The sequence below is a fragment of the Cantharellus anzutake genome (genome assembly GCF_015039405.1).
Source record: "Cantharellus anzutake strain C23 chromosome Unknown EI90scaffold_42, whole genome shotgun sequence".
Classification (NCBI taxonomy): domain Eukaryota; kingdom Fungi; phylum Basidiomycota; class Agaricomycetes; order Cantharellales; family Hydnaceae; genus Cantharellus; species Cantharellus anzutake.
In genome coordinates this window covers 603,562-612,414 of record NW_024066992.1, presented here as the reverse complement: position 1 = coordinate 612,414, position 8,853 = coordinate 603,562, and the positions used below count along the sequence as shown (strand labels likewise).

Sequence of the window (8,853 nt, the reverse complement as noted above, 5' to 3'; positions counted from 1 at the left end):
CCCTGTGATGAGTCATGTGATATGTAGTCAGAAAAATATTAATCCACTTTATGCGGTTCGCGCTCTCGGAATTCCCATCGGGTTTGTGAATGGGAGGCAAACTTGAAGACACATGGATAGCACTCCAGATGGTCCCATGCATTGAGAATGAAGGTCGCCGAAGGAATTCAACAGTGAATATTTGTACGGCAGTGATGGAATTGGGAATACGTCTTGACAGTTGACCTGCTCCAAGTTCGATTCCTATCCCGGGGTCTGCAAGTTGAGTGTTCGCGGCCACTGCCAAGTTGATCTGCCCCGCCGATTCATTTTTCAGACAACAAATGTTCGTTCCCGATCGCCCAACTGGTGTGTTGGTAACTGGCGGTCATTCTCACTGATCTCGTTCACACAATCGCACATGTGAACCGTGAGTTTGGTTCCTGCAGCAATCCATGCAGGTCTTGTGTCGATTCCAAAACAACCGTTTTTCGTGCGCGCGTGTGCCGCAAGCCCACGGATACAATAATTCTACTGTATGGGACCTCTCGCGAACAGGCTTTCTTCGCAAGAATTTCCTCAAAACAGGGCACCTAACCAGTTATTTAGTGTTCAGTGTCTGATGACAGTGAACCCACTGGATCAACGCTTCGAACCGTTCGGATTCCCGAGGATTAAATGCTCAACATATTCCCCAAGGTCTCGTTGTTGAGTCGCTGGGTACTAGCTTAGGTCACTAGCGATGTGCCATGGCCCGATGTGGCCTGCCCCACATCCGACTCAAACTATGTCGCTTGTCTACGGGTCGTGCATAATGGCGGAAACCATTCTCACTCACTCTCCAACGTCATGCGCACATTCAGGCAGGGTATGCTGCTTTTTTCGTGGAAGTTCGGGGGAATCTCAGTGGCTGGCTTAACGGGTTTGCATATGGAGTACCCCGCGTGCTTTGTTTGCGTCTGCGTCCAGGACTTTCCAGTGAAGCATCGATCGCGAACAGTACAACAAAACTTGTAATGCTGACTTAGTATGCACAACTTGCGGAAGATAGCCACCCTCTAGCCTCTAGGCACTGACCTGACCCGCCGATTGACACGCCCAATAAACGAGCCGACGTCCCACATGACAACACAAATTGCCACTCGCGAACTCGTCATTATCGCGCCCAACGGTAGGGCAGGGATTCATGGACACTGCGAGGGGGACTAAGGCAGAACGCGAAATGCTTACTACACTCTGACTTTGACCTTTAACGTGGCCAAAGTGTTTTTTGTTTTGTGCCAACGGACGCTTCCCGGGCCAGGGCTGAACCTGTTTCATCTGTCAATTTTCGACGTCGAGCACGTCATCCCACAAATAATACCAGATCCCATTGGAAATTAATGAGATATATACGATGCCGAAAGTACACCATGAGACGAGAATATCCGGAACCTAAACGAGGTGCCCAGCACCAGAGCGAATAATGTACAATTTCCTAACGTGTTAGGGGTTCAGTATCACGATAAGGGGCGGGATAGAATGAAAACTCACCGGCCCACTAGGGGGGGGGCGCCCTAATAGGGCGCCCCACCCCATACAGGGAGGGTCTAACTGGACGATCTGCCACTCAGACTGGAGATCAGACCGCTTGATGTCCAGCCCTCCCCTCCCTGAGTAGGTGACTGACAAGTGCTCCAGCGCAGGGAACACCCGCCAGGCAACCAACGTTGGCGATGGATCTTGTTGCCCCCAACCAGCTCAGAGGGCTGGCCACTGCTGCCATCACCATCACGCCGGTCCGACCAAGTAAAACACATGACAGGCGAACGGAAAGAAAATATTGTTGCCAGAGCTCTAAGACGTTAGGACATCGTTAGCGGACTGATTGCAACACAGTGAATAAATGAAACGCACGAAGCACAGACAGAATGTCCCTATATCCTTGCTGGCATAGCGAATTGTCGGTTGTTGGTTATAGAAAGATGAAGTGGATTTGTCGGGAACCGATAAAGTAGACCAGAATACCAGTATCATTCAAGCATCAGTGACAAAGCCAAAGAAAGTTCCATAGCACGGCCCCAAGACTCGTGTTGTCCCAATCTCGTGCGAGGAAGCTGAGCCCAGACAGACAAACAAAGACAGGCGGTCGAGTCGCAAACTTGATCAATTTCTTCGTGGTTGCTTTTGGACAAAGTGTGGGTATGGAGGAGCTTGCCATCGTTGCGTGGTGAGGGAAGGACTCGGATCCGAAGGTGGCCCATTCATGGTGACATAAAACGGAAAAAGAAAAGAAAAAGAAACATTCTACATAAACCCTGAAAGTCAAACAATGTGCCAGCGCTGGAGACGAGTAACACTTACTCATTGACACGATGTCACAAACACCTCAGGGCGAGTTATGGCGAACCGAAAACGCGCGCTTGCCAACAACCTTTGACCTAGCAACCGCCAAACAAAGATCCACAAAGTACGAATCAATTCATCAAACGATAAAAGCAGGAAATAAAGGTGAACGAACCGCCCTAGCCCACAGGCGACGCTGCGTGGACTCATCACATAATGACGATCATCCACAAAATTTGTCCCCAAACGGCCATCCCGCAGCGAGTGGCGCCACTGAGCACAGAGAGGGGATTGCTGGGGAGGGAGACCTGCTTCTACTGGCCCCCTTTTATGCTTTTCCTGCGCCCTCTACTTCCTGCACACGCCGATAATCGGGCGGAACCAATGTTACTGACTGGATGACGTTTTTGAAATACGGATTATTGGTGGATGAAAGTCACACACCGCCGAAAACACGTCTCCTGCGATATCTCGACTGCCCGTTCACCGATTTGCACCGTTCAACCGCGCAAGTGTGGTCTCTGAGCATTCCTTGGTTGTCCGCCGTCTGGAAAGGGCGGGACAGCTGCGGATGGTGCTCAAAGCAAGAATCAGTGTAGTCCTTCAGGAATGATGGACCCTTCACGCATCAAATTGTCAAGGCTATGCTCCACTCAAACAGGGACCGTATTCGGGTCGAAAACCTGTCACACAGACAAGCCTGATAATTAGCAAACAGCAAGCGCCACTCAACTCCGGAGGCTTTTCTACAGAAGGCGTGTTCCTCCATGCATCGCTGTGCACCAAGATTAGGAGCTGGTGAAAGGAGTTGGCTGAGGGCTGGTTGACCGTCGTAGCTGTTACTTACATATTTGGATGCTTCCATGGAAGCATCGATGCGATTTAATTTACATATTTGGACGGACCCAGCGCAACGGCTACGTTAATTTTAGAAGCAAGGCAATTTGTGTCGTTCTTGTTTGCGATTAAATTTCCCCTCATCCCCATGAGTTGATATGCATGCCAACGCTGTTCAGCTGGTCGAAGGACGCCACAACCCACTTCTGACACCAGCAGCAGAAGGGGGAACAGGCTTCGCCACCCCAGCCAAACTCGACCTCTAGAATGGATCCAGGAACCTTTATTGATCATATCAGGTTTCAGCCGTCGTCATACGTAATAGCCGGACCAAATGATCCGGAATATTATGTCCAGATATTGCCAGCCTTTGTGACCATCCGTGTACTTTTCCCCGCGAAAACGCGGCGGACGCCAGAAGACCCATCAAAAGACCCGCAACCCCCAAACAATCGGCGGCCCCGAGACTTGTTGTTACTCAAATGGAGCCCTAGAGGCCGATGTCAGCCATACGTAACCAGATAAAAACCAAGTTGGACATATTTTGCGCAAGTAATGATAGGGATACATCCTGAGTCCCAAACAATCGTAGCAGAGGCAAGGAATAGCACGATGTGCTGACCAGCATGACTGCGACGCGGGCATGATGCCGGCCCGGTCAACCTACTGGATTAAGCCATTATGAGCCAATCACTCTCACTCGGAGCTTCTCTGTCTTTACATAGTCCTAACGGCTCTCGCCAACCTAACTGCTGACATGGAAATCCTGTTCGGTAGCCTCTTGCCGATCATGAGTGTGGACTCGCAAGATACCTGCGCAGGTAGGTATTTCTCAGAGTCAGTACTGGCATAAGTGGAACCAACCGAGCATGTGAACATTTCTCGCACACTCAAATCCAGAATGATTGAGAAGCAACTGCATTCGTCGTCTTGGAAATTGACGGATTGGAGATGCTGGTGCTAGTGTTCGCACAAATCGTCGCCAACGACCAAAAATATTGCATGAATCGCGAGTATTGTTAGGAATTCTCTTATTCTTGAAGGTGCCGATGGAACCGGGAAGCGAAGACTCATAGGCTATGGATTGCGAGTTGTCCGTCTTCCGGGATCTTGAACGCGAAAAGGCGAGAAAGCAGTCACATTGCCGGCCTCCAATCACCAGCGCAAGGAGCACACTAGAATGACAAACACCCTCCAAGGAGCACTTTAAAAGGGAGGGCTCTGTATTGCACTTTCGGTATCAGCGAATCCTGAATAAAACATTGGATTGACTCATTGTCCCCGGACCAATCTGGTGGTGCAAGTGATACCCCCTTCCACATTAATCGCATTAAGGGCCATGCCTGGGGGCCTTGAAGTCAAGATTTACGTCACCTGAGCATCACAATAGGTATTATCCCAGTTTCGGCGTTCAGCCAATAACTGATTAATATGAGAGAAAGGATATTAGGTGGTACCTGAGTTGAGGCCTGTGGACTCAACTGAGGGCCCGCACACCCTGTATTTCTGCAAATGTGCCAGGATGTCATAAAGGGACGACGCAAAGCATCCCTAAAGTGGGGGGGAAGACGGCGCCGCGGCGCAAACCCGAAGGAGATAGATCACATAACCAATCCTGATTCTCCGCAATCTGGGAGGGGAGAGGGAGGAATCAATGATGCTAGTGCTTCGGGGTAGTTGAGGTGCACATAAACCTAATGTCCCGAATTCTGGTTCCCATGGGGACCGCACCGAGAATACCTAAATTACGACGAGACGGAAGTTTAATAGAGGTCGAGGCTGAGTATTAGTTTGGGGACCAGCAGCATCTCTACGTGGCCTCGTGGGGTCGCGCCCAGGTGTGATTGTGGGTGCTGCATTCGAGCCGAGCAATGCTCCTGTCGACCTCTCAAGTGCAGTTTCGAACACAGCTGATTTCCTCTCGCGTTGAAGCGGCAGTATGCATGGTCAGGGTGAAGGGATAGAAATGCAGGCCGCGGAGCACCATTGTGAACAGACAAGGGAGAATATTGTTGAAGTATTGAGTGGCAGCCAGGTCCCGGTGCGAATGGTCAGCAAGCCCTGGCATTGCACGATCAGGGCACACAAGTTATCACTCATTAGGTTGGTTGCAGACATTGCCATTCCCCCTTTGTTATCCTGCGTGGTGGATGTATGACCACCCGATGGGAGACACACGGCGGACGCCGCCTGTCGTGGGAAGTGCCCGCTACTCTTCGCAATTTTTTGGCACCCTTTTGCCAATAATATACACTTCAATCTCTTATAGCCCCCTTCATCGAGGATCCCCTCATTCGGCGTTGTGTCCTTCTCCGTGGATGAGATTCAGATCCGGATGGACCAGAAGATAGGTACTAATATCTTATTCAAACCTTGACACACGCATTTGGCTCAAGCATAACGCATCTTGCCCTTTAATCTCGCATTCGTAAGGCTCGGCGACAATTCGCTGGGCGGAGCATTTTCCGACTTTGTTGTCGTTCATCATGCCACCATGCAGCTGGATGGCCCATTGCTGGCGTAACTGGTTGGAGGTAGACGTCAATTGCTAACTTCCTTTATCTGTTTACTGCTTGACTAAATGCCATCAAGGCGAATGTAAAGCAAGGTGATAATGTCCTCATCGTAAGTTCTGCTGGCATTTTATGATTGATGTCGGTGGTTACTAGACGGGAATAGATGAGGAATATCACGCAGAAAGATATGTGTCTGTTAATGAGAAGGGAGTGTATCATCGAAGATGCAAATCAATGGTTGCCACGGTTTAGGGCTAGGCCCCCGTCCTTGTCAGCACCGCAGGACCTTTGAAGAGCATTACCTATTTGACTCACAAACTAAACCCCTTCGATCTCATGTGCACTTCCTCAGCTTACTCCGATAGTTCTTCCAGTGAGCGTTAGCAGAGTTAGAATAGATCTGTAGCCTCTTCTGTGATGCAATAGGTAGAGATCAATTTGTATATTCAATCATTTGGACGGCAGGAGCTTGTACATTCCATTCTAGTATGCAGTGAGCGTTGCTCAAACGCACGACAAACAGCCCCTTGGGATTATGGTAGACCAACGATATGATGCTAATTGTATCTTGGGTAGTCACTGCCGAGCTGGGGTGTGGTTTGTGGAAAGGACGGGAAATAAAATCCAGCTCGGAACACAAGTGTCCGTCTTGATTAAGCTTGAGAGCGTAGCCCCACTCAAAGTGGCAGTGGCCCGGTACCTGCGATAGTGATGCTGAAAGTTGATGGAGATATATGCCAAATATCCCTTACCTTGGGCTGAATTGGCGTAGAAAAATGGCCGAATATAGGGTGTCAGTGGCGCTAAGTTGGGCAATAAGATTTGCCGTGCAGGGCTGATGCTAAGTGGTATTATCACGCCCGACATTAACCCGCGGGAGTGCCAAGTATTCACTGAAGAACGAATTTTAGGGCTTTTTTGTACGCCTGAGCGAGGGATGAATGATGGATTACTCACTGCACCATTGCCCTCCAACTACTATCCAAAGATACACCCAAATCATTCCAAACCACCCACCTATTCTTTTCCCAACGATACGCCTAAACAATCGCTCGAGCAAGAATCCTACAGGCTGCGATGAAAAAAAAATCAAGGCTTGGTAATCCGGTCCCCCTCCGAGGGCGTACAGCGCCCAGGAATGATATAGCCCTGAAGCGGTGAATGAACCAACGACTAAACCGCCAAAGCCGAAGAGAGACTGAAGGGGACGGCCCAACATGACAATGAAGGTTCTGCGAAGGAGTTGATGCCATCCCTTGGACCAGAAATCGTGCAGGGAAGTCCTCGACAAAGGGCGATCAAAGAGGGGGGGCCAGGAGGCAGGGCTCTGGTTGAGGAGTCCAACGAACACCAATGAACTCAGGTGATACACTATGGAGATGCCTAGAATGTATATTAACGCTATGAAACAAATAGGAGGAGTGCTGGCAAATACTCGTAATGATGATGAGCCCCGTCATGAAGGAGAGGAGGGAAGAGATGATATACTTCTCAACCACATTTCTTCCGTAGGCAAAGATGGTTGCCCCAACTGGTTTTTCGAAGCCGGGAAGAAGTTTGAAGCAAGACACCACAAAATCCATGACGATGAAGCACTTGAGTAATTTCCAGACCGTTTGCAGCCACCATGTTGTCTTATGCCCAGTGTCTCGATCATCTGGCTTCAAATAAATGCCTTCTCCAGTTCCGAATTCCCACCCAATACCACGCATAGCGACAAGTGTATCCAGTCCTTCTATCAGGATACCCCAAAGCGAGTTTGAATAGTTTTGTTCAGCTTGAACGTTGGTATGACTGTTTCCACTAACGGAAGAGTCAAAACCGCCAGATTTACGGCCACTGGCAGGCACCTTGAGCTTTCCAGGCTCTAATTCGCCCACTCTGAGTTGACCCTTGCGATTGTACAAACCTAAGTCGATGGTTCTTACGGCAGCGGGAAGCCAAACAAGGGCTGGACCAACACAAAGTTTCAAGGAGGATCCGATAAATCAGTTTAGGTGCCCCGAAGATGAAAGTTGCAATCTTACTCCAACCGAGATTCTTTCCGTTCTGGTCTGGACCAGGTAATTTGCACCCAAAGGCTAATCGCAGACACGAAGCAAACGCAAGTGGGAAGATAGCCAGCCTCAACAAATAAGTGTTTGGCTTCCGTACGAGGTACGCGAGGATCCAGAGTAGGGCAAGTGAAGGGAGTATGCTTTGTAGACTTATGGGCTTCCGAGCTTCTGGGGAAGGTACGAGATGGCTGAGGGCCTGGGACCGGATTTCATTAACGCGGGGGTGGTCGATGAAACCGAATGCCATCGGTATGCTAGACGTCAAGGACGTGGAAGAAACAACCCCCTCGTGTCCGTCATCGAAGCTGCGGCATTAAGAAATGGCACCGCGTGATTCCCGTTATTCTGTAGCGCCCATCCAACGAAGGCTTTCATATTACATAATGCACGTTGGTGGCTTTTCTATATTGTAGCAGAGTTGGCCGAAAGAATTGTCCGGCAGAATCATGGCCCGAGGGAATTGCTTGCAAATTTCCTAATACAGGATGAAGCGGGGCACTATGTAAGCCTCCCAGTGCTTTCCGTCATACACAACTGCTCGCGTAACAACATCCCTTCGTTCAAGATAACTCCTTCAGATCTCATGTCTACTATCTCGCCATCGTCATCGCAACCGGAAGACAAAGCGGTTTGGGCTCTGGTGTCTATCTCAATTGCCTGAGGATGCTTCCAAGGTTATGTCTCGATTTTACTGATTCACTTGTCAATTGTTGACTCCGCGAGAACACCCATCATGTCGCATCCCACGCATAATACCTGATCCCATAGAAATGAATTATATGATTGGGATATATGTATACGATACAGAAAGTACAGGTTGCAAGACGAAAAGGAAGGCCTAAAGAAAACTATCATGTCCCAACAGTGAAGGGTGACCCATCCGAGGTCCGAGGTGCCCAACACCAGGGAAATTATTGTATGGTTTCCTAAAATGTTGGGGGGTCAGAGTCGTGATGAGAAAAAAAAAACAACATAAAACTCACCGGCCCACTAGGGGGGGCGCCCTATCTAGGCGCCCCCGTGCAGGGAGGGCGAAACTGGACGGTCTGCCACTCAGACGGGAGATCAGACCACTAAACGCCCAGCCCTTCCCTCCCCGAGCAGGTGACTAGCAAGTGCCCCAGCGCTAAGAACACCCG

General features: G+C 49.7%; 2 protein-coding genes across 2 annotated transcripts; both read right to left on the bottom strand.

Annotated features, from left to right (window-relative positions):
- Positions 1-1,920: 1,920 nt before the first annotated feature.
- EI90DRAFT_1837728 (uncharacterized protein) lies at positions 1,921-2,554 on the bottom strand. The gene is made up of 3 exons (XM_039052253.1): positions 2,480-2,554; positions 2,323-2,399; positions 1,921-2,265 (listed from the first exon to the last, which is right to left on the bottom strand). Exons 2-3 carry the CDS (start codon positions 2,324-2,326, stop codon positions 2,003-2,005), a joined length of 267 nt encoding a protein of 88 aa, XP_038913443.1. The 5' UTR covers positions 2,327-2,399; positions 2,480-2,554; the 3' UTR covers positions 1,921-2,002.
- Positions 2,555-6,233: 3,679 nt separating this feature from the next.
- EI90DRAFT_2928527 (uncharacterized protein) lies at positions 6,234-7,961 on the bottom strand (the record flags this gene model as incomplete). Its single annotated transcript, XM_039054965.1, has 4 exons — positions 6,234-6,550; positions 6,615-7,040; positions 7,093-7,608; positions 7,685-7,961. 4 exons carry the CDS (start codon positions 7,959-7,961, stop codon positions 6,234-6,236), a joined length of 1,536 nt encoding a protein of 511 aa, XP_038913442.1.
- Between the last annotated feature and the right edge of the window lie 892 nt (positions 7,962-8,853).